The sequence below is a fragment of the Danio rerio genome, chromosome 25 (assembly GCF_052040795.2).
Source record: "Danio rerio strain M-AB ecotype USA chromosome 25, GRCz13ab, whole genome shotgun sequence".
NCBI classification, from domain to species: domain Eukaryota; kingdom Metazoa; phylum Chordata; class Actinopteri; order Cypriniformes; family Danionidae; genus Danio; species Danio rerio.
In genome coordinates, this window is record NC_141045.1 from 12517842 (window position 1) to 12545000 (window position 27159).

Below are 27159 nucleotides of genomic sequence, written 5' to 3' on the forward strand. Positions count from 1 at the left end.
ATATAATATGATATAATATAATATATAATATAATATAATATAATATAATATAATATAATATAATATAATATAATATAATATAATATAATATAATATAACTGATCCATTAATCTTCTAATGCAGAAATAAATGTTTTGATGCAGTTTTGATATTAAATATATAAGAAAGATTTTTAGGAAAATGATCTTGCTATATTGCATTTTTGCTGAACTATTTTGAGGGATGTTTGCTGTAATTATTTCAGTTGGCATGTTCAGTTATAATAGTGTAGAATGTGTATGCCTATATTTACAATTTCTACGACATCATAAACCTTGTAGGTACATTTTGTCCCCCTATTATGCAATGGAAATAAAATGCTATGATGAAATATTTTAAAGAAAGTCAAGCCCAGTCATACTGACACTATGTAAAGAATTCACACATTCCACGGTTCACACAATACTGTCTGGCGAGGTTATTGTGTCCTCTACATACATGCTATTAACACTTATATCTCCACATTGCTGACCATAATCACCTGTTACCCATGTGGCAAGCTGAAATTTGGCCAAACAAGTAAGGCCCAGAAAAGAAAGCAGGGTCAGTTCAGTATAAATAATGGTCGTGATTTTAAACTGCAAAAATATGTAACCACAGTAAGTTTCCTTATATACAGTATATATGGTGAGTTACTCTAAACTGACATTCCCAGAGTTCCCTGCATGACACTTCACTTTTGATGCTTTTTTGTTGACATTACTGTTGTTGTTTTTTTTTTATTTCCATCACAGGCTCATTGGGAAAATGTGCCCAGGGCTAAACTTTTGAGAACCAGGAAATATGTGCTCACAAGTAAATACTGTATGGCTGCATTTTATGTGTAAATGGAACGTTACAGGGTGGCACTGCTGACTAGTGATCTCCATATGGGATTTTATTCCAGCATGATTGGTTTACTTGGTAGTTCACCACGGTCAGTAGCCATGTTTCCATTCAAATATACAAATTACATTTATGCGCAAAACAGCAATATTGCATAAAAAATGTGCGAATAAAGCATCGTTTCTATCCAACGAGTCAAAGAGAACTAAATTGTCACTTCCTGATTAACTGGTGCCAAATATCAACAGTAAAAACCAAATTTGCTGCGGTAGAAAAAGCTGCGTTTTGCAGTGAACACGTGAACATTTTGCAATGAACACGCGGTGGCGTTTGAAGCGACGCATAGCGCAGATGATCTTGACAGTTCTGGAGTAATTAATAATCTAATAAGGGTGCTTTCACATCTGTAGTTTGCTTCATTTGGTTCATGGGCAATAAATGATACATTGTTGCATTTTCTGCCGTCTTTGGGTAGTTTTCACACCACACTGCTGGCTTTGGTCCGAACCAGTTGAATAGAACCAAAATGCTGTCATCTGACAAAATCAACTTCTCTCATTGGCCAGATGTTGTTGAACATAGTTCCTAAACTGCTTATCGATTGGTCCGAATTCACGAGCTGGAATATGCCAATGAACTTCCGCAAGTAAACAAACCGGCAGACACAAAATGTTGCTTTTTACTATGGGGATGACTGCACTAACTAATTGTATCCCTGCTTTAGACAAACTATACATTTTGAGAATGAAGCGCGGCCGCGGCTGGAAAACAATGTTTTAATGTATCACACGGCACTTCAGGAGGAGGTGTGAATTAATTTAGCTAAACTGCGACAGGGTCATCTTGCGGAAATATTACCAACGGTCCATCAGGTAATGTTTTCCTCTCTCTCTTTGTTGGTAAAGCACTGTCAACAAATATTTTTCCTCCATATCCCATAATGCACAGCGCATCAGCCTAAAGCAGCTAGATTAGTCCAAAAGGCGCAGTACTTTTTGCGGTTGGGTCTGTTTTAGTTTAGATCATATTCTCACCACAAACGAACCGCTCCAGGGTTCGTTTGAAAGCGCACCGAGACCACCTCTTCCAGCAGGTCTCGAAACGCTTTTTTGGTCCACTTTGGTGCGCACTCGAGTACAATTGCTGCATTCACATCTGACCAAACGAACCGCACCAAGAGGGAAAACGAACTCTAGTGCAATTTAACCGAACTAAATAAGGCAGGTGTGAAAGCACCCTAAAACTAATAGTGAAACGGTTAATGGGTTTTAGAATAACCAAAACAACATTTCTGATGTTTTACAATGTGCTCAGTCCATTCACACACATTTTTATCATCACATGACCTCTTAAAACAAAATCACATGACTTTTTTTAATGCTCATACTGGAATTTGTTCAGTAAAAGTGTTTCTATCGTAGTTTATGCGCGTCTTTTCTTATTGAATAAAAAGTTTATCCTACTCAGTTATGCGCATACGATTTTTAAGCACATTTTTAAAATGTATGTGCATCTTGGCGTTTTCATCAACTGATTTTTTTATGCGGATGTGCAAAATACAAATAAAAATAGGTGGATGAAAACATAGCTAGTGACAGACTTGGAAACAGAGTTTGGGTCCAGCGTTTCAAAAAAACAAAAAGTTGTGGTAAAAGCACAGGGTTGCAATGGTTTTGTCTTCTAGTTTGGTTTGAAAACACTATCAATTTTAGTGAATGTGGTAGGTGGGTCTGTCGAGATCCAGCTGATATATTATGCACAACATTATGCACGATGGGTCAGCCAGCTTTTCTCATGGACATGAGCACGAAAAGATGTTGAGATTGGAGGAAATGTATACAATGGCTTTTGGTGTATTTACGATAAATGGCATGCATAAGAAAACCTGGCTCAGTAAAGAATTTGGGATTGTCAAAAATGTACATGACGGCCTCTAGTGGATTTGTGAAAGCAAAAACTGTAAGCAAAGATAATCCAGGATTCATATTTCTCGATTCTCAAAAATGTAGCCCTGAGCACAAACCGCCAATGAGCCTGGGTTGTTTCATCATCAGTGATGCACATTGAAGTTTTATATCACTTGCATTACTTTAATTGTATGTGTGTTAACATGATGATGTTTATAGTAGTGTATGTGAATGACACTGAGAGTCTTCTGTATATTAGTATGTTTCTCTGCTCATGGGAAAAGATGTTTGTAATGTGTATTGGGTCATCACAGACTTTCTCATCTCCTCCTGCTTATGGGTGTGTTTTTGCTAAAAAAAAAGTATGATGTGTAGATGAGTGCTTCAAAACAATGGTGGTTAACACTAGCTATTTCTTACCTACATATTTTAAACAATGTGTCAAAAATGTAAAAAATTAAAAAATTTAAAAACAAATTATAAATGTATAATAAATTCAAAATTCAAATGTTATGCGGACAAAAAGAGCAATATTTTATTGCTGTTTTAAATTATTTAACAAAAGGTGGCTGACTTGCCAAACTGACAGCAAACTGTGCAAAAATCACTTCATTTTTTTTTTGTCTTGTTGTACTCATGTAAATGTCTGCTTCCAATATGTTAAAAACAGACGTTTTCTTTTAGCCTCATAATTTGATGTTACCGAAATGTTTCCATCTCTTCGCCATAAATAACGTGCTCACAACATCCAATCAGATAAAAGGAACCGAAAGGCAATTTTGTGTTTACGACATCACAGAGAGGATAGCACTTAAAGTCTCTAAAGCACAAACTGTTTCTCGGTTCTAATACATTATTTTTTATTTTATATTTGCATGCAATTGACAAATAGTCGCAGGCAATTTAAACTTTAATGACAAGGCAGCACTGATCGGGCCAGTAACGATTCTGTCAATTGTCCCGAGCATCTGTCACGCTGGACCCAGGGCATCAGACAGTCCTTATTGTAGAGCCCTGTACATAAACTATTAGGTCACACTTTACTTTGATGGTCCGTTTGTTAAATTTAGGTTATATTGCCTCTATATGTCAACAAATTCTTATTATATAATGTTAGTTTGTGGTTAAGGTTAATGTAAGTTGACATGTACTTGCAAATTTTCTTATAGTCAGTTAAATGTCTGTTGAAGGAGCAGTATCAGCAGATATTAGGCAGACAGTCTACTGATACTCAAATTTGCTATCAAAATAAAGCGTTACCAATTATTATGATGAATGACAGCTTATTGGGTGTCCTATGTTCATTTTTTAGATAATTAGTTTGCTTGGAAAACAAGAAACAAACAAAAAAAAAAAAATCCAACAGCACAATTTTTTACATCTGTATTGTAAACTTTATCACACAATTGTGCATTGTTTTTTATATACAACTCGTATACATGAAGCTCTGTTAAAAATATCTTACATTAAATAATAAAAATATAACAACTGGCTACAAGTAAACCAACATGGGTGAGAACACTGAAAATTGTAGTGTAATAAAAATTTCCTACTGAATGTTTCGAAAAAATCTGTCAAACCATTTACTTGAAAATAGCCGGTGATGCTTAATACTCTGCTGATCACGAGTTTAATGGCCATCTGCAAATCTCTACTTTAAATTAAAGCATGATGACTCAGTCCCTCGTGGTCCACTAACTTAAAAATACCATGTTAAGCATCTTTTCTAGCCATTAACTGTATTTTTGGAGAGAGACAGAGAGAGACGTGTTCGGAGGGCACGCGGTTCAGTGCCAATTCAGTATCTCTCTCTCTCTCTCTTTCATCACTGCCACTAGACTGTCTCCCACCTGTCCTGCACCCAGGACAGGACGTGCATCTTTGTATTTTGTTCCCAACGCAACAGGACCTGCGCTGTGAAAGTATCCCGGCACGGTCAGGCTTCAGGATTTTCCACTGTGCTCTTTTGTGAGCCAGAAAGTCAGACTGTCAGTCAAACGATGGCTGTAACTTGAGCGATCGACCAAGCGCTGGCACTCGCATGCTAGGGATGGCTGAAATAGCACTTTCCATAAAACACGCAGGGAGAGGGCAGTGAAATCTGACCTCAGGATGGGCTGCCAGTTCTCCAATACGCCTATGCTGTTCTGCCGCTCTCTCTCCCACCTACTCAACATTACCAATAACCTCACAATGGCTGCATCTCAAACTATAGGCAGTTCATGTACTTGTTGCCTTAGGGAGTGACTTTGGAGGCAGATTTGTGGACAAATACACCTCAGAGAAACTACAAAAAATAAAGTTAAAATCGGCACACTGCCACTTTAGCTTTTAAAAGACACATTTAATTGGACAACATTTCAACATTGTCTTCATCAGGATATACATAGTCAAACTCTAAACAGTATACAATATTCACCCCAATTAACCAATAGGTGAGAAAATTGGAAAAATACACTAGTCAAAACCAATGGCGTTGCTAGCCCTATCAACCCTATAACCTATACCCCCAGGCCCGGATTTGCTAATCAGGAGCACCGGGAGAATACCAGGCGAATTTGAATAATTAATATTAATGAATAATACACCTGCTCAATGAAAATCAGATGATTCACTACATTAATAAATCTGACATTACTTGATCAGAGATCTAAAAAGGGGAGAAAAAGATTAAGCCATCAATAGAAAGTAATATCGTGTCTTGTGTCTAATACTTTGTTTTTAACTTGGTCCATTAGCGCTATAGTGGACCAGTGGTAGACACGTTGCGTTAAAATGCCGTTTGACTTGTGTTCGAATCTCACCTGTCAAATTTATGTTTTAATTTTTTTTATTTTTATTGTTAAGACATATAATACTGTTAGGGCAAATTCAACATTTGAATTTCTAAAGCAGCCGTTTTCTTGAAAAAGATGTGATAGTGTCACTAGAAACTAATTGGAAATGACCTTATTTTAATATAGACAGTCGTGAACTGAGGTGGGGCGGTCTGGCTTGAAACACCAGGGCTGAAAATGAGTCCCACTCTAGCCCTGTATACCCCCCACCCCTTATCATAAAGTCGATTTATAATCTGATGCTAACTGACATAGCATGGTACAGTAAAATATAGCTATAAAATAACAAGCTAGATGCATGAACTCATCTCCAACGCGGAATGAACCGCCAACTTATCCTGCACATGTTTTACGCAGTGGGTGCCTTTCCAGCTGCAACCCATCTCTTGGAAACATTCATACACACTCATACACTACGGACAGTTTAAGCATACCCAATTCACCTGTACCGCATGTCTTTGGACTGTGGGGGGGAAACCGGAGCACCAAGAGGAAACCCACACAAATGCAGGGAGAACAATCAAACTCCACACAGAAATGCCAATTGACCCTGCCGAGGCTCGAACCAGCGACCTTCTTGCTGTGAGGTGACAGCACTACCTACTGCATCACCATGCATGAACTCACAGTGATCTAAATATTACAGAAACGGATGTGATTGACTTTATCATAGCTAGATAAATATGTCTAGTACAATTTATGTGTTTCTGAATAATTTGCATGTATTAACATTGATGTGCACATTTTATTGATTACAGTTATTTTATTTTACCAAAACTTTACACATTTTATACCGTGAAAACAAATATTAAGCTTCATCAATAGTTACAACTATTCAGTTTTGCGAAAAAGTATTAATGTAATAATATAATAATGTATTATTACCTTATCTGCTTTAGCTTCTCAAAATAATGAATTAATGTCAAAAGAACAGTGGTGAGAATTTTTTAAGACTTGTCGTATGGTAATTAGAAAGAAAAATACTAAGAGAGTCGGGTGATACACTGGTTATCTTATTTTGTGTTCAACAATAAAAAGAGGGCGAGGCAGTGGTGCAGTAGGTAGTGCTGAACCTCGGCTCAGTTGGCATTTCTGTGTGGAGTTTGCATGTTCTCCCTGCATGTTTCCCCACAGTCCAAAGACATGTGGTACAGGTGAATTGGGTAGGCTAAATTGTCCGTAGTGTATGAGTGTGTGTGTGTGTGAATGTTTGTGTGGATGTTTCCCAGAGATGGGTTGCAGCTGGAAGGGCATCCGCTGCGTAAAAACTTGCTGGATAAGTTGGTGGTTCATTCCGCTGTGGCGACCCTGGATTAATAAAGGGACTAAGCCGACAAGAAAATGAATGAATGAATGAACAATAAAAAGAAACTTAAACAGTTTTGGAACACATGGAGGATGGTGGTATAAAGTAAAAATTTACAAATGCTCAACTTACTATTACTGTTTTTCTCAGAAAGTGTTATTTACTAAGTAGTTTTAAAAATGTGTACTTTTACTTTCCCTTCAGTACATTTTCTGTCCAGTATTGGTACTTTTACTCCACTACTTTCCTTTAACATGCAGTCACTACTTTAATTTCTCCCTGTCTATGGGGAATAGAAAAATTAGTCTTGTCATTTCTGTCCAATCAAATCGCACATAGAAAGTAAATCGCATCATACTGAACAACCTCAAGACATGGGCCATTTATAAATGCAGCAAACTGTTTGGAAGCATATACAAGAAGATGTCAACAATCTTTTCACAGCATTTGATGATGAGAAGATGATAGTTGTTTACAGTATGATGACCAAAATGGCCTTAAACTAAAACCAAGCCCGGATTAAGAAATCAGAGACCCCAGGGCACAATGTCTTGTAGGCCCCCTACCTTGCCGCACCCCTATAGTTGAATAAAAAAAATAAGAGTAATATAATATATTTTGAATCACATTAATATATAATGTATTCCCCATTTTTTTAAATAAATGATATACAGTACACAACTTATTATTCAACTTATTTAACTTATTTTTAAAGCATTTAAAGCACACTTTGTAAAAAAAATACTAATACAACTAGTAAAAATTAATGGATTTTAATATACTTGTTCAAGTTCACTGAAGCAGGACTAAAAATGTATATTTAAGGATATTTTAAATGTAAAACTTCTACAAACTTATAATGCATATGATTTAGACTTAACACCTCTCCAATCCAGTTTTATGAATCTGAGTCTTCCATAATACACACACTTATTAATGATTTTTACGTGTCTTCCTCGTGATGAAGAGTAGGCAAAAACTTAAATTCAGTGGAGGAAAAAAGAAGAACGTGTCCATCAGATGCTGGATTCAAACCGGGTTCACGATCGATTGCATCAAAAGATACTGCCACATGCTTTACAGGCTACACCACTCACTCTGCTGTCTTGTGCGGTCTTTAGTTATGTTGTCTTTGTCAATCAAACTGTGATTCAAATGAGGTGCGCTTTTTGCACTTAGCCTAAAAAGACACAAATCTTAACTTTCCTAAAAAAAATTGTAAAAGCACCAATCTGTCTTTTATGTTTTGTTATGATTACCACCATATTACTTGTTCACTTTACCATGGTTATCAGATTAAAGCAAACAATCACCCTCCCTTAAAACCTGAGAGAAACTTTATCTAATAACTGGTGGGAGCCAGAAACCCAACACTGCCGTCTACATGCATTTCATACCAAGGTTATCTTTTGCTAAGCGCACTAGATGACAAGTATGCCTGCTTAAGGCTCCCGGTATCACATTTGCGTAATTCCCCTGCACGAAGGTCTAATCATGGAATGAAAATTGGCCTCAGATGTGAAATTAAAAACACTGTTGTCATCACTTGATCAACCCCACCAACTTTAAAAGCATGAGAATTAAATTCATGAACTGTGAACATTAAAACAGCTTGTTTTATTAACTGTAAGGATATTTGTTGCATGTCTTTGTACAGTAGAACATTTTCTTTACTGTAACATTAAAGTAGGCGCTTTAATTCGCAGTGCTGGAACTCCACTATTGAGTCTACAGCACATACAGTAGCACAGTGTAATTTGTGCTATATCATATTCCTAAGGAAATCACTCATATGAGCCCCTCTGTTAAAAAGATCGATAGAAATAAATCAGTAAAATAACAGAAAACTGGTGGTTTAACTGGTTCAGACTAAACAGCTAAAACTTTATTTTGCTTGTTTGTTTACATGACAATGGCAATTTGAAGCTACATGAAATTAAAATAAAGTTGTTTTAGATGTGTATCAGTATGTTCAGCCTGATCTCACAAAAAATCATAAGCATGTTACGTTTTATCTGTTTAGTGGCTAATTCGTATGAATTTCTACGAATTCGGCTTAGTCATATGAAAATGTACGATTTTAAAAAGGAGGCGTAGCACCCAACCTCACTCCTAAACCCAACCATCACCAGGTTATGAGGAAATCGAACTAAATTGTATGAATTAGATTGTGTGAATTTATATGAATTAGCCACTAAATCAAAAAGTTACGAATTGCTGTAAGATTGTGTTGGTATGTTAGTTTTAAGGATATCTATAAACTAGTGTGCTTCAGAACAGTGCATTTAGGAGATGTAAAACCATTATAAACATTATAAACTTAATGTTTAATGATATTAGTCGATGAGCTAAGTGCATTTAAAGGATATACGTTCAATTTAAAGTTTGCAATACTTTGAAAAGCAACTCTTTATACTGTAACATGTATTTATTAAGTTTTACAAGGTTTTGCAATAAATCAAATGCCAATATCTAAAACTTAACCCAGACAGGTCTAGGGAGAACTTATGAACTGGACAACTAAAATGACATTGCCAAGTACTGGCCTGACATATAGTGACTACATTTACATGGACATCAGTAATCAAATTATTTGCCTTAATCTGATTAAGATAAAATTTTTTTAAATGTTCCTTTTATGATCCCGTTTTACATGTGATAGCACATAGATCAATTAACGTCATCGCTTCACTGCGCTATTCACTTTCATTCAGTAATATTTCATGCATGCCAAACGAGATATTGGATGTGAGTATGAACTGCTGGAAGAGTGTTGTTTTAATGAAATTTGATTCCACACACCATATGGAAACTTATGTGACTAAAATCAGCATATTCCACATGCCTTAGTCCGATTTCTGCCTATTTCGATAATAAACTTAATCAGATAAAATTAATCACAAATGGCTGTTTACATGGTAGACTTATAATCAGAGTATTGTCTTAATCGTATTAAAACCATATTATTGGTGTCCATGTAAATGTACTGTTTTTAGATTTATCATTAATGTTTTGTTAACATGAATGAATGTTACCACATTTTTTTTTTGTTTTTTTCTTAGAATTAATTCTAACCCTAATTCAGAGGAGTTGCACTTTTAACTTGCTTTATAATATATATATATATATATATATATATATATATATATATATATATATATATATATATATATATATATATATATATATATATATATATATATATATATATATATATATATATAATACTAAAGGTATTTAATTTCAGTTCCTTGTTAAATTACCTCTCATTTTAAGTCCACAGCTTGGGTCCAGAGTGGACTACTCAACAGACTCTGTCCTTGGTGAGATTTCAAGGATTGCATCCAGCCCACACGGTTTATCAATATTTTTATTTTGTTGCCTGCTTTGCACAGGATTTGTTTCATTCTCTTATTGATTTAAAGAAGCAAATACTTGTATGTACTTCTTTTTCCTTCCCAAACCACATATATTCTAACAGCATATGTGATGCTCTCATACTCTCTCATGCTATCATTCAACTGTAACGAATGGTGCTTCGTAGCTTGTTTGTAGAGTGTTGTACAAAATCGATGGAGCAGTCTTGAAACAAAATCTTCCTTTTTTTGCTTTTAACCTGGGAATGAGTCACATCAAGACTCAAAGATGGATGGATAACTGACAGCTTTAACTGTTGAACACTTCTCCCAGCATCTTCAGTTATTTTTTATGGGCCTCTGAGGAGCTTGGAAAGGAAGGCTGTCATAGGTCCCTGCATCGCTCAGGCTGATAACTTATTTAACATGTTTGTGCTCATAATACTTGAAGAATCAGCGAAGAGTTGTTCCCTTTGTAAGGAGGATGATGCCTCAGGGAAGGTGAGGGAGGAACAGCAGCAGTGCTCTCCGTTGTTTTAGAGATGAAGCGAAATCCTTGATGATTTGAATAGACTTGATGGATTTGCTGATAGGTATGCCTACAAAAATATGATTATGCTCTGCCCGCTTTGACTGGGATTAAGCTGCCCATCAGACTACCCAACCTGTGGTTTCATTATCCCCTGAAACCTCTCAGGTTAGCTTGTGTGCTTTTGAGCTGTCTATATAGTTTGCTCCTCTCAAAGATAAACAAAAGTTACAAAAGATGCCTCAGGTTCTATACATTTACTGCTGAAGCTCATCTGCTCCCTTTGGTAGGTCTAGAAGTGGTAGATTTTGCATGGACTCATTCAACACTCTGCACTTATGAATATTACATCTGTCTATCTCTCTTTTTTCAGTTATGTTTCTTTCTTTGCATTCGAGACTAAATTACAATTCTGGATCATGTTTCAGGGCTGCTAAATTGCTAAAGTTGAAAAAGGTGGCAACCTGGGTGTAATCCGGGGCTAGTTTGGGTACTGCTGATAAGGGGAATGAAGCTGCGTTCACTCTATTGGTTTATAAACTGTCATGCATTTTTCTCTTAGACGGAGATGTGTCTAAATATGACTATATATTTATTTTGAAACCTTTGTGATTAACCCCCAACCTCAAAAATAATTTCTACAGATCTAAATGATTCACATGTATGACCTAATTCAGGATGAAAATGGCGAATTTTGCCAAGAGGTGACAAGTTTTCACCCTTTGTGTTTTATTCCTCAGTTCAAATTCAGAACATTGCTGGTAAAACTGGTGTGGCGTTGTGAAAAATCATTCGAGAATTCAATTCTGTTTTAATTCTGAGTATCGCTACTCTTCCTAAACTTGATTCTGAGTTTGGTCTTTAACAGCAGATGGCGCTCTAGGAACGTTTTTAACCATATGCTCAAATGCTCATGAAGAAGAACGGCTCAGTCATGTAAGTTGGCTTCGATATCACACTGCTTACTCCGAACACTGGTAATTTGCTTACATTTTTCCTGAGTTTATTAATGGACACTTTTGTTTTATTTGTATGAAATTTTGATGGAAGCAGAGTATGACTGTTTGTAAACCGAGATACAGTGGCATCTGCTGTTAGGCTTCTTGAAACACTTAAATAGTCGAAGCAAATGTGTTAAAGCTTTAAAACGTTTTTAAACCTGTCTCTAGAGTGAACATAGTGATAATTGTTTTATGTATTGCTCTGGAACAGCTTCAGCAAAGAAACAGTTAAGCAAATTGAGGAATTATACCCCATGATGTAGAGTTGAAGTTTCAAGTGATTTAAGGCCTACTCACACTATGCTATCCGAACCATGCCCAGGCCCGTTTCCCGAATCGTTTGAGAAATGTGAGTGTGGTTCACTTTACCGGCCATGGCCCAGTTGGAAGAGGTGTGCCTGAGCGCGGTTCACTTGGGCTTTGGCGCGGTACGTTTGTGTGTGAGTGCAAAACGTGCAAAAAGCCCGAAACTGAAAGCGAGATGTAACTTTTAAGGGACCATTTGGTATGTGGACCGTTTGGTATTAATATGGATTATATGGATTAATATGAATTAATTATTCATTCTTACTGTTTAGTGAATGCAAACTGTCGTAGATTATTAAAGACACAAACCCCACACTGCATGACAGCTGCACACCTTCAGCAAACCTCATAATTCCTGCTGCATGAGTACTTTATGGTAGTTTATGAGTGTCAGCAGTGCTGGATTTATTCGGCGAAATATGTCACTGCATATCAAACAACTGAAACAATATAACTAAAGAAATCTCCACTGTGCTGAGCGAAAGCGCTTACTGAACAGCGCAGCATCGATTACGTAATCCTGCCCAGGCCTGAATGTAATGTGAGTGCGGGCCATCGGGGGAAACGGGAGGGGGGACTAGCTTGCGTTTGCCCAGTTCAAGGCAACTGTACATAGTGTGAGTACGCCCTTAGTGGAGTGATGAGAGTTCTTGACTAGCATGCAGAGATAATGGGTTTGAATCCAAGGTGATGCAGCTAAAGATGTTTGTTTTTAAATGCTGTAGTCCTGTAACATGTTTTGCTTTAACATTGATCTGACATTCGAATTAACACTTTGTGAATAAATATGTCTTGTTTTGGTCATGAAAATTAACATTTTTAAAATACATAACGTCATTATTTCAGAGTATGTGCACAAGTCGGTATTTGAATTTGGGACTTTTACTGCACAGTTATTCTGCTAATGCATGGTTCACTAGGCTACATGAGTTTTTTTTACCCTGTCAGTCAAATGCAGATTCGCCAGGTCTCGAAACGCTTCTGAAATGACCAATGCTTTGAATCGCTTTAGTCACATGACCTGGTGTTTCTAAATACTTTGTCACGTGACCCGGGTGTTTCAAATCACCTTAGTCATGTGACCTGGGTGTTTCCAATCATGCTTCAGTACAGAGTTTTAAAACACTTGCGCTTCGGGATCTTGACACTATTGAAACTTGAAATTCACATCAGTCATCCCTATTAAAAACTACGCTGAATTGATTCAAGAAAGAATAGCCATGCATTTTCAAAATCTCAGAAATTATGTAGAGTTGATTTCTCAAACAAGTTTGACCACAGCACAATAATTTACATGTGATTCTCACTGACAAGGTATTGTTATGGTTACAATATAGGTACTGCAGTTATCACTGAGACATTTCATCTATGCCTGCTTAAAATATCTGTAAGGTAATTGAGCTGAAAATGGCTCACAAAAAGGGTGAATCTTAACTGAAATGCTCCTTAGTGAAATGTACTGTAAGAACTGCAAGTGAGTTGCTTGGAAAATAGGACCTCGGCACCAAAAGACATTTGGCCCACTGACAAGCTCTGCAGCAGGCAGAAGTCACTCTCCCAATGTAAAGTGTTAATTAAAAGTTTGGGAGACAGCCAAGCAGTCGTAAATTTGTAGTTGTAGGCAGTCGCCTTTACAAGATATGCTCCTCCAAACTTCCCCTACATACCTAGCTGTCACATTCAGTAGTTTTGTGTGTTTTCTGTCTTGGCAGGCTAATGTTTGTGCACCGCGTGAAGTTCCTCTGATTGTTGTGACCTAAACACCACTGTCTGAACTTGGCAACTGAGTTGACGCTAATGGGGGTTTTAGATGGTGATATACAGCTGTTTTGTTCAGATGCAGCTTAGCTGCACTCAAGGGACCAGTAACCTTGGCTAGGGTAAGGATGCATACATATGCTGCAGTGATACTTGTTAGCTTTTTGTGTCATGCCGATCAAAGGAAGCCTGTTGCATGCTTGTGTAAATAGGGTTTATTTTCACTCTTGCATTCCCGACATAACAGGCTATTCATATTGTGTGGTGTGGATAGACACATGAAGAGGCCGACAGTCTGTTTGGACGTCCTCCATTGGCAACTTCTGAGTCTACCGCCAATGCAGCCACACACATTTATAAACTCTACAGTACCTTAAGCTGTCCAAAGGACCTACGTAAAACCATGACACCAACCCCCCACAGAAAGCCACCACACCACTCTAGACGACTTGTATTCCCTTGACTGATTTACATTCTATTGGCCCCTGACTGTACACTTGCCCTGGTTACTTTTTGTCAGGCCACAAGTCAGCTGGGGTGTTTACCCAAAGGGAGGGGGGCTTTTAAAAAACAACCAGGTGCGACCCTTATATTCAGGACTCAGCGAGTAGTCTAGAGGCAGTGGGAGGAGGTAGAACCAGACTGGAATCTACGCTAGACACACTTCCACTATAGGTTACTCTTGATTCTATATCCTTTTGTGCTTTCTATTTACACTCCTGACACATCCCAGGATGTACACCTACAGTAAACCTGGTCACTTCACCTGGACTGCAACATTGAGAGAGTGTGGAAGCCTCACTAACAGGGGTAAGTGAGAAGATGTATCTCTGCAATGCTCTGAATGCACATCAATGAAGGCACTTGGCAAGAGCGTGCCGTGAGTGAAGAGAGCTCACAGAGGAGCTTGCACAGGCAAATCTATTCTTTTATTTGCCCACATTGGTCTTGTGCAACTTTTCACACCTTTTAATCCGGCTGCATGAGCTTGATGTACTTTTCATTGAAAAAGAAATGCTAAGAGTGAATATTCTCACCAGATATGTTTACAAAATCGGTTAAAGTCTTAAATTGTATGCCTGACTGATCATGATTCTCATCCTAATTGATCCAGACGTACTGTTGTTAATGTGAAAGAATTTGCATGAGTGCTTTGGCTCTGTCTTGGTATTGGTTTACCAGAAAGATGGGCGGAGCTTTTCTTTACCATCTTAATCTTGGCATCTGACATGGAATTTTGGCAACCACATCTCAAGCCCCACCTCATTGCTTTTAACTGTGCCTAAGAAGATCTTGAGTTATTTCCATCAACTCAAGACATTGCACAACAGCTGTATCAGGTTTTGTTGCTAAAATAAAACAGACCTTCCTTATTCACGGCACACATTGCCATTTCTTCCCTGTCAAAATTGCATTATTTTTATCTTAAGACTAACTCAGCACATTTAAAAAAGAAATGTACTTCTTGCCCACTCTGTTTCATTGTCATGATCCATTGGCTTGTCACTTAAACGTAGAGTAGTTATGCTATAGCATTATGCAAGTATAAATAAATACTACCCACAACCCATTTGTGCCAGGAGAATGCCATTGAGAGAGAACGAATGCTTCAAAGCTCTTCTGGCTTTAGGGAGTTCAAGTCCCACAGGTGCAGGTTATAAGTTATAAACTCTGACTGTTTGGATTAAAGAGGGATTCATTGGTATTGTCTGTGATGAAGTCACCTTGCCGTTTATAGGCATACAATATCTGCAACATTTGACACTATTTCTTAGCTCTAGAACTGAATGCACCTAGCTGAACTGAATGTTCTGTACTGTTTATACTTTTCTGCAATATTGGTAAAGAAAAGATCCCCGTTGTGTAATTTTAGCCATGACTGTATCCATTGGGGATTTCAAATATTTGTTCATTCTGCCTTGCCATTGGAGGCTTTAGGAAGATTAAGCCGAAAACCCAGCAGGCAGTACTGATGTGTCAATAACTCTTCAGGGTCAACCTTCTCGTTTTATTAATAGATAATGGTGGGCCAACTTTGACTCCTTGTAGATATTATAATTACCCTATTGTACTATAAAACGATGTGATGATCCTCTCTAATTGAGTTCACCTGCTAAAATCAAATGTTTATTTTTGATGCATAGTGGGTTAGCATTGTGCTAATGCCACTTTTCAAGTGGACACGATTAACCCAGTGATTCAGCTTGAAAAAATGCGAGTTGCTGGTGGCTTTTTATTTTATTCCCAAAGCAGGTTTCTGGTTTCCTCTTGAAGTTCAAGGATAAGTCCTGCCATTTCCACTTAGCCATCACCGTGCTTGTTTTAATCAGCAGCTGTTGCTCTGATGGAGAAGACTTGGATCTGTTGGCTCCCAAAGGTACAAGAGATACTATATACCGTTGCATTTTTACCTCACTAAAACCTGCTTGGAACAAGAATGAACAATATTCTACACCTGTTGTCATTTTACAGTTCTTCTAAATGTTAATAAAATGTTGTACCAAAGTTAACACACAAATTGTGGCCTTTTCCTGCTGAAAAATCCAGCTTAAACCAGCCTGGGCTGGTTGGCTGGTTTTAGCTGGTCGACCAGCCTGGTTTTAGAGAAGTTTTGGCCACTTCCTGGCTGGTTTCCAGCCATTTCCAGTCTGGTCTTAGCTGGTCAGGCTGGTAGATGACTAGCTAAAACCGGCTTGACCAGCCTAGCCAAACTGGGAGTCCAGCCAAAACCAGCTATATCTAGCTTTTTAGCTGGTCAACCAGCCTGGTTTTAGAGGAGTTTGGCCACTTCCAGACTGGTTTCCAGCCATTTCCAGTCTGGTCTTAGCTGGTCAGGCTGGTAGATGACTAGCTAAAACCAGCTTGACCAGCCTAGCCAAGCTGGGAGTCCAGCCAAAACCAGCTATATCTAGCTTAAACCAGGCTGGTCAAGCTGGTTTTAGCTGGATTTGGCTGGTCATATTCCAGCCTGACCAGCTAAGACCAGGCATGAAATGGCTGAAAATCACCCTGGAAATGGCCAAAACCCCTCTAAAACCAGGCTGGTCGACCAGCTAAAACCAGCCACTCAACCTAGGCTGGTTTAAGCTGGACTTTTCAGCAGGGCTTTACAAGTGGAAAAAGCCAAAGGAAACCATTGGCATGTCTTAGAGTACCTAGTATTAGATCTTGTTGTGACCATTCATCATTGTAGCTTGAGCTGGGGGTGTTCTCTTTCAGATAATAATTCTTTTAATGGTAAGCCAGATAACCTTTGCCAGGATGTTTTTTTTTTATGTCTATCTTGAGGTGGAACTTTAAGTGACTAGTGTTTGGTGTCTGTTTGTATTCTCACAGTACTACGTAGGAATCATTACTAAGGACTGAGTGACGCTTTTATAGAATGAACATGGCAGTGGCATGGCACAAGCTATTCTGTACACAGAGGACTTCTAAAAATGGCTTGGCAAAGTATGGCACACGATCATGATCAAGGCCTAAGTCAATGACAGTGGCATTCTTTTATTAACATAGTGAAGTGGTTCCCAAACTGATTACTGGTGATCATTTAAGGATTAAGCTGCAAGGGAATGCAGAATTAATACTCGTCACTATTGATGAACGTTGTGGTCCTTTGAAGTGGAATGATTCGTCTGAGCAAGAAACTGAACATTATTTAGAATATGTTTAACCTTAATCCACAGCATCTGCTTTGAATCACGTAATAACATGGACATAGTGCCAATTGTCTTGCATTTTATTTTATATTAATGACTAGGGCTGCATAATATATCATTTCAGCATCAATATTGCAATGTGATAATTCGCAATAGACACATCGCAGAATGTATGCAATATAGAGTTTGTATTATAATTTATAGTTTGCATGTGTTTTTGATGCCTGCAATCGTACAATGATTTCAAAAGCATTCAGGCATAAGAAATTGTACCACTTTTGAATTTAACAATGATTCATTTTATTGAATTATTTTTATTTAAATCATTTAATTACTGTACTTGCTTACTGTTAGACTAGGGAAATGATAAAACATTATATATGATAAATTCTTTCCAAACAGACATATGAAGTCATTTGCTGAAATTATACTCATGTTGCAATATACACTCACTGGCCACTTTATAAGGTACACCTGCTTAACTGCTCGTTAATGCAGACTTCTAACCAGTCAATCACATGGCAGCAACTCAATGCTTGTAGGCATGTAGACATGGTCAAGACGATCTGCTGCAGTTCAAACTGAGCATCAGAATGAGGTAGAAAAGTGATTTAAGTGAGTTTGAACGTGGCATGATGGTTGGTGCCAGACGGTCTGATCTGAGTATTTCAGAAACTGCTGATCTACTGGGATTTTCATGCACAACTATCTCTAGGGTTTACAGCAAATGGTCTGAAAAATATAAAACATCCAGAGAGTGGCAGTTCTGTGTGCGCAAAGGCCTCGTTGATGCCGGAGGTCAGAGGAGAATGGCCAGACTGGTTTTAGCTGATAGAAAGGCAACAGCAACTCAAATATCCACTTGTTACAACTGAGGTTTGCAGAAGAGCATCTCTGAACGTGCAACACATCTTATACCTTGAGGCGGATGGGATACAGCAGCAGAAGACCACACCAGGTGCCACTTCTGTCAGCTAAGAACAGGAAACCGAGGCTACAATTGACACAGGCTCACCAGAATTAGACAATAGAAGATTGGAAAAACGTTGCCTGGTATAATGAGTCTTAATGTCTGCTGTGACATTCGGATGGTAGGGTCAGAATTTGGCATCAACAACATGAAAGCATGGATCCATCCTGGCTTTTAGTCAACGGTTCAGGTTGATGGTGGTGGTGTAATGGTGTCGAGGTTATTTTCTTGGCACACTTTAAGCCCATTAGTACCAATTGAGCATCGTGTCAACGCCACAGCCTACCTGAGTACTGTTGCTGACCATGCCCATCCATTTATGACCACAGTGTACCCATCTTCTGATGGCTACTTCCAGCAGAATAGCGTTCCACGTCATAAAGCGCAAATCATCTCAGACTGGTTTCTCGAGCATGACAAGGAGTTTTACTGTACTTAAATGGCCTACACAGTCACCAGATCCTAATCAAATAGAGTAGCTATGGGATGTGATGGAACGGAAGATTCACATCAGGTATGTGCAGCTGACAAATCTGCAGCAACTGCGTGATGCTATCATATTATTATGGGTCAGAATCTCTGAGGAAGGCTCAACATGGCACTAGTACCTAAAAAAATGGCCACCTAATAAAATATTGCAATGCTAGATTTTTTCAATATCGTGCTGCCCTATTAAGAACCACGATTTTAACTAAAATATCTCTAATGCTCTACTGAAGGTAAAAAGTGACTTTTTAGATGGTTTGAGGGTGAGTAAATTAATAACAAGTATTCAATTTGGTTGCCTTTAAATCTACCGATTTAGTCTCTCATTGTTAAATAGTCCTATTAATTTACTAAATAATTGCTGATTGAAATATTAATTTAGAAATTGCTCCTTTTCAGCCCTTTTCTTTTCAAACTCTGAGGTAAAATGCAAGCTGTCAAAATATGAAAGTCATGTTTCATATGTATTTATTCTGACACATATCAGATGTGACAGTTGCTAAGCAATGAAACGTTGCCCAGGGAACAGTCAATTTGGTAGAATGAGACACCGGGAAATCTTTTTTTTTTTTTTTCGTTTCATAATTGCTGGATTTGATCTAAAAATTCTGCTTTGCTTTGAATTGAGGCAGAATGAATCATCAGTCTTACAGCGCTTTCTGAAAATCCATCATTTCTGACTAGAGTTTAAACTTTTGACTTGTAAACACAATTTTAGCTAACAGGAATCATTTATTTCTGTATTGTTTATTAGGTATATTCAACAGATTGCATTAAGAGCAAGGTATTTATTAGTCTTTACAACCTTAAACACCTCTTGAATCAAGAATTTGGAGGTTTGTTTCTATGTTTGTTCAAATTACTTTAAAATTAGCCTAAAGTAGTTTAATTTAGCCGCTGGTTTTATTTGTAGACAGCATAAAAACTGGGAAAAATTTGTACTACTCTCTTTTTTCAGCACAGGAACATGAACTAAAGTCAGCTAGCTGCTAAAAAGGACAATTTGTCCAATTTGTCCTTCTCCGACCTCCTGTTTAAATAGCAAATACGTCAGCACAGGATAGAAAATTACATTTGTCAAACCCTTTCATTCAATCTTTAACTAGCTCTAGACTTTTACTTCCCTTTACACAAGAGCAAATACTGTAAATATAGGTAATGTGACCTTTTTTCCATCTGAATCACAACCATAATGGCACCTAATAGCAGTCGAAAGCATAATTATGTCCTCATAATGCAGTTTTTATTTAATGGGAGGAGATGAGGATAATCTTTTTGTGCAAAGTGCATGCTCTCGTATGCCCTATTAGGTGCTAATATGAAATGGCTAGGGTAGAATGGTATATAATTAGAGTTCACTTTTACACAGACCATATAATCAACACTTAGACACTGCTATGATGATTCTTTCCCCTCTCTTTTTTATTTTGATTATAAGATGTAATGGAAATTGAACCAAAATGATTTCAGTTTTAGGCCTGGAACGTTTAACATACAGTGTAGGTTTGTGGGATATGTGAGGGTTGAACAGTCTGCAATAAAGATATATCTGGAATATGCAGCTGTCCTCAGCAGGTGCATTTCTGAACCTTTGACCCAAGGTATGACTAACCCATACGTCAGCATTCAAGGTCAAAGGTTAAGCCTGGCTGCTGATGTTAAACATTATGAAGCACAAACATTTACACATTTAGGTGCAAACTCATATAATGGGAATGCATAGCTGTTACAGATGTGCAAAAAAAAGCAGACATTTCAAATGGATATCAGTTTAGTGCATTGATTTAGTGTGGTTTAGTAAGAAAATGAAAGGAACAATTCACACAAAAAGATGTAAATTCTGTTAGAATTTGCCAATCTTGACTTATTCCAAACCAGTTTGAGTTTGTTTTGTAGTTCTGTTGAACATAAAATATTTTAAAGAATGTTGGCAACTAGTCACTATTGACTGCCATAGCTTTTGTTTTTCCTATGGAAGTTTATGGTTAGATTATAGTGTACCCTTAAATAGTGCACTTTTTGAGGGAAAATGCTCCAGGATCAACATCCAGAATTGTTAATCCACAATAACATTGTACTTGGCTAAATCATGATATGCAAGGTTCACATAGGCTCACCATTGGACAATAGAGGATTGGACAAATTATCGGCATGCCGATATTTGGGGAGGGTAGAAAATGGCATGATAAAAAGTCATGACAACTTATGTTTTACGTTACTTTAACTTGATTCAGAAAGGTTTCAACTTATTTTTTGGAGTCAAACAAAATGTAACTTTTTCTTGACAAGACTTTCTTGCTTAAAATAAAGATCAGGATTTTCTCACGATTCTGTAGATGCAAAATAAAGGTTAATATGAGCAGGCTGTTATTATGTTTATTTCTCAAACATGTGGTAAAACAACTAAAATAATATTATATGTAGGTCTAATGTTGGTTAAAATGCTAAATTTGAATAGAATTGCAATGGTGGACTTGAACAGACATTAAATTGGTCCTGGTCATTAATGCTCAGTAAAGTGATAGAATACAACTATTCATAATTATGAAGTTGAATTATTATGTTTTAGACATATGCTTGCAGTCTGTCATTGACAACATTATTAGACCAATTTCACACTGGTAAAATCAGACATTTGTCATTAACAGATTGCCTCTTGCATTATATTCAACATTACATAGGGTAGAGTACGGCACGTCCATAGAGGCGACCTTGGCGGCAAGTTCAGCCTGCTTTGCCCCTTGCTAGAGCAGTTATACTGACATCATTAAACATTTGCTTTCATGCACAACTCTTTTTTTGCTATGAAAGAAAAACATATTAAATGCTTGTTGCAATCATAACTCTAAAATGTAATACGATTATTTCAATGATGTGCACGCTTTCAGTTTCATTTTCACTGCTAAGTGCTGTTCAAACTTCCCGTGCGGTTCCCAAACGATCACTCTGTGCCACAAACTAGATGTTATTTACAACTTTATTACCTGTTGCTCACGGCCTATGCAGGTTCTGTTCACTTAAGTATACATGTGCATGTCTATCATAAGTTGTGGTGCGCGCTTGCCCTCTCTGTGGTAACAGCTTACGGTCAGCAGCTCATGTCATGTGTGATTTTGCGGCGGCGATTACATCATTACATTAAGACATAAATTACATTTTTGAGTGAATTATACCTTATAAATACAGTAAGTCACTCTTTCAACACCATTTGGAGGTATCCATGTCGCTGAGTAATGCATATAAAACACTGTGAAGACTTAAAGGTGTCTGCCTTTATGCTTCTCTCCTGAACTTAAAATATGATTGGCAGAATCGTAGAAATGCTCGATTAGGATTGTCTTGGGCAGGGGTGTCCACACTTGGTCCTGGAGGGCCAGTGTCTTGGGGAGTTTAGCTCCAACCCTAATCAAACAAACCTGAACAAGCTAATCAAGCTCTTACTAGGTAGGTATACTAGAAACTTCCAGGCAGGTGTGTTGAAGCAAGTTGCAGCTAAAGTCAGAAGGACACCGGCACTCCAGGACCGACTTTGGACACCCCTGGTCTAGGGGGTCAAATCGAGATTGCAGTCTTTTTTTTAAATTAATCAGTCAGCTCTAATGTAACTTGATGTTTAAGATCAGCTTAATTGAAGAAAGTTAAAATTAAAGTAAGCAACTTATATATATATATATATATATATATATATATATATATATATATATATATATATATATATATATATATATATATATATATATATATATATATATATATTTTTTTTTTTTTTTTTTTACAGTGTAAACTTTGGTCCACTTGGAAGCAACTAAGCAAATTTGAATGGATACAATGGGAATGATCATCTCTTCATGGCCACAATTAACCAATATTGCCATGACACAAATCTCTGATATTCTCATAAACTTCTTAAACATGTCAGTATATTGACTATCCTCAAAAGGCCTCCAGAGTCACCAGATCTCCATCTCAATTCAATACCACCATAGTGGCCAGTGACACCAGTAACTACAGTACACAGCTTAAGCTAATATCAGATTTGTAAATATTAAATATATTTTTTTATTACATTAAAATGCATGTCTCTACCTAATGAACGTACTGTATGTATGTATGTATGTATGTAAACTGTGGATGTAAAATGTACAGTAAACACATGCGCAAGTCCATAGCACCCCTGACTCTCTTACATCTCTCTCTCTCTCTCTCTCTCTCTCTCTCTCTCTCTCTCTCCCTCTCCTTACTTCAGATGTACAATGGAAAATTTGGGTGATACTTTATTTTGATGGTCCATTTGAGTATTAGTAGACTGTCTGCTTAATATCTGTTAATACTGCTCCTTCAACAGACTTTTAACTGACTATGAGAAGCTTCGCAAGTACATTTCAACGTACACTAACCCCAACAGTCTACTTATGTAATGAGAATTAGTTGCCATTTGGATGCAATGTAACTTAAATTTAACAAACGGACAATCAAAATAAAGAGTGACCAAATTTTCACATTCCATTATAGTAACACATAGATTTAAAGCATGCTTAGAGCTTTTGCAAATGAAAAATGTTCATTATGTGGCATTTCAAAGATTTTTTTTTTATTATTTTAAGATTTTAGGCCAAAATATTGCTTCAAACAAGAAAGAAATAGTGTTAATAAATGTATTATTTGGAAAAGCTAAACTGGCAATTTTGCTCCCAAGAATGAATAAAACAATTGAGGCACTGATCATACAGGTGTTTAAGGCTTTAGTAAGAAGTAGGATAATGTTGGAGCTTCAAGGTGCTGTATTTTTTTAGATGAGTTGAGTTGTTGAGCATAAAAATACCATAATATGTTTGCAGATATTTAAGAAGGATGCTAAGTGAACATATTTCTATGAAAAACAATGCTGAAGTCAAATATTCTGTTTTGAAAATGTGTATCACATGCAGGAACGGCTGTCTTTATTTTTCGTAATTTAACCCACCCAATGCTAGTTTAGCCAATTATATTTCAGCAGCCCGGGTTGCCTTGGTGAAAAATGGCGTATTTCAGTCATGAAGGCTCTTAAAGTGTTCGTCTGTGACCGAAATGCAACCTCTGGTGTCAAAATGAGATGCAGATTCAGAGTTCCACATGAGGTGGTTATTATTAGCAAATAATAGGGGTGTGACAAGACGCTTACTCGACGAGATGAGACACAAAATTGGGTTCACGAGAACGAGTTGAGATTTTCAGTGTTTTTAAGAAATCTTCAATGATGAAATACACGAATAGAAAATATTTTATTCAACTGACAAAAAATCACAAATTGCAAAACTATTTAGGTGCTTTTTAAAAAAAACAACTTGTAATGAATGTTATTTCATTTCTATTTTAATGAATTATATGCATATATTTGCTAATATATGAATGGAAAATAGTGTTTATATATAATTTGAAATATTAGCAAAATATTTGCTAATATAAGAATGGAAAAAAGATTTTTATTCAACTGAAGAAAAATCATAAAATATAAAACAATTGAGGTTTCATTTCAAATGGTTTTTTATTAAAGATCTGAGGTGAACTATCTGCTGCTGCTTTCAGTAGTACCGCAATAAATGTCATGCATAATGGCATTCAAACTCACATTATTAGCATTTAACTCAAGCACATGAGGTGTACATCATTGTCAGTTTTCTGTTGTTCAGCTGCAAGAAATAGAAGCTGCTTCTAAAATACATATTTCAGGTGCTGGTTAGAACAAAACTCCTTTTAATATGGAAAATATTTCTATCTTGAGCTGTTGCTTTTATTTAGAACACGGTTTAAATCAGCTTTTAGGCATGACAGTCAGGCACACTGCTGTTTTTGTCGTCAATCTGGCAACCTGCGCTTGTATTTGCTTTAAAGCAAGTGTGCTTTAGCTAGTTCAACCATTGGGTGTCAAACTTACATACAGCAAGTATTATGAATTAGTAAATTATTTAGATATATTCTTTTCTCTGTAGATTGTTGAACATATTTGACATTCTCCAGAAGAAAAATAAATATTATAGGAAATACTGTAAAAAATACCTTGCTCGGTTAAACATAATTGATGAATTATTTGGAAAAAGATAAACAAATTCACAGGAGGGCGAATAATTTTGACTTTAACTGTATCCACTTGCATAATTCTAATAAAGTTCTCGTAAAATCTCTCTCTCTCTCTCTTACTCTATCAGTGGCTCATTTGGCTGGGAGCAGAGGTTTATCTCTTTTCCATCTGTCTGCCACAGCTCGGTGACTCCTAATTTATCATTCTGGTCAGAAGTGAATGGCTTGGTTTCTTCTTTGGATCTCAGTGCTGAGAATGGAATATCAACTCTTTATGTTGTGATTTGTAGTGCAGTAACCAGGTCTATTGCCAGGCTATTTTAAGAAACCGTATGCAGTTGCACCGACATGCAATATAGGCTTCTACCTTTGATCCGGCATGGGCCTGGAATTTCACTGAGTTGATTAATGCTATCGATGAGAAAGCTGATTTTCCATAAATCCTCTGTTGATGATTTATGAGTGGCATGCCTAGGTGGGAGTTGCTTTTGTGCATGTGGGTGCACTGGGGTTGTGTTTGTGAGAATATGCCGGTGTTGCAGGATGAACCGGTGTCTTTTAACTTGACTCAATGCCGACGTTCATTGGCACTCGCTGTACTCCAAGCGGCTCCGTACAAGTTACATGAAGAGACTGTGAACTTCATCGTGCCCTTTCCGCCATAGTGGGTGAACTGATAATCCCAACCTATCATTTGAGATATGTGCGAATGACAGAAGCTTCATCCAGAGCCTCCCTAAGCACCTACTGAGAGAAATATCCTTTGATGATCAGCATCAACATAAACTTTGTTACATTTAGTTGGATTCAGATAAGAAGGTCATCGACCATTTTTAGTAGATTGCATCGTGGCATACATTCTTTGACATAACCACCAAAATGGAAACAACCAAAGACCCCAATTTTCATTAATATTATATATATATATTTTTACCCCAAATGTTAAACACGCCATGTTGAATTAAGTATTTATTCACTGTATGGCTAATTGTTAACAAGATTTTGCAGAGTAATATTTTGTGGAACCTGGTTTACTAGTCAGAATATTGATGCACAAATATGTACATTTTGGCCAATACTAATAATTTATGATTCATTATATTTGAAATCCAATAACTAATGTATAGGGGGAAAAATTATGGTATGGTTTGTTTTGGGGGAGACTCATTACAAAACAACAACAACCTCGTGGCAATTTGTAACTTTTAGATTTTGTTGTTAATATATGAATGGATATGATCTATCCAGTGTTTCTCAACCTCGTTCCTGAAGGACCATCAACACTCCATCTCTTTTGTTTGTCACACCCATCTGCTTCGTGATGTAAGGAATACTGTTGTCGCTACTCATTTGATTTGTGAAAATATTAGTTTATGACCACTTTTTAGGCATTTCACGCATTGAGAGAATTTGATCAGTCTCTGGACTTGCTGCATCACAGACACCAATATTTGAACAATTTATAAAAAAAATCTCTTTCTGGCCATCGGAAATTAGGTATGAATCTATATATTGCAATCGTGATTTTTCGAAAGTATTACATTTGCTTTATAGACGTTTATTAAAACCATGTGTTGAGTTTTTCTATATTTTTCTATTCTTCTATTCTTTGTGTGATGTCATACTTACAGTCTTTAAGTCTGAGCTAATGAGCTAGTCATCTGAATCAGGTGCGTTTGGTTAATTTACCTACTACTATAGTAGGTTCTACATTTAAATTCATCCAGGTGCTTCTCGCATACTGTTTTTTCCAAATACTATGAATTCAGACAAACTACTCAGCTCGCATACTGTTTTAATTCAACTCAGTTCAATTCACCTTTATTTCTGTAGTGCTTTTACAATGCAGATTGTGTCAAAGCAGCTTTACATAGGAGATCATAGTAAATTGAAACAATGTAATCCAGTCCAGTGTTTAATTTTAGTTCAGTTTAGCTCAGTTCAGTGTGGTTTAATAATTATTACTGAGAGTCCAAACACTGAAGCAGCTTTATAGGTCCCGAACCATGCAAGCTGGTGGCGACAGCAGAGATGAAAAAACTACACCAATTGGTAAAAGTGAAGAATTGAAAAACCTCATGAGAAACCAGGCTCAGCTGGGCATTTCTCCCATAGCCAAACGTCTT

The 27159-nt window shown here is 37.0% G+C and overlaps 1 protein-coding gene across 40 annotated transcripts in view; it reads left to right on the forward strand.

The window, feature by feature from the left end:
* The window catches only part of agbl1 (AGBL carboxypeptidase 1), a 395384-nt gene that overhangs the window by 89971 nt on the left and 278254 nt on the right, over positions 1 to 27159 (forward strand). For 4 of the 40 annotated variants that reach the window (XM_087311868.2, XM_087311876.2, XM_087311885.2 and 1 more), the window contains exon 1: positions 11728 to 11776. The exons of 33 other annotated variants lie outside the window; for them this stretch is intronic. Coding sequence is in view for 2 of the 7 variants with exons in the window: in XM_087311863.1 (XP_087167989.1) it covers positions 14599 to 14674 (76 nt within the window). In the remaining 5 variants the exon portion in view is untranslated. Of the gene's footprint in view, positions 1 to 11727; positions 11777 to 14459; positions 14675 to 16117; positions 16242 to 27159 lie in introns of those variants that run through there. 3 more of the 40 variants (XM_087311863.1, XM_087311873.1, XM_087311872.1) reach the window with 2 other exon arrangements.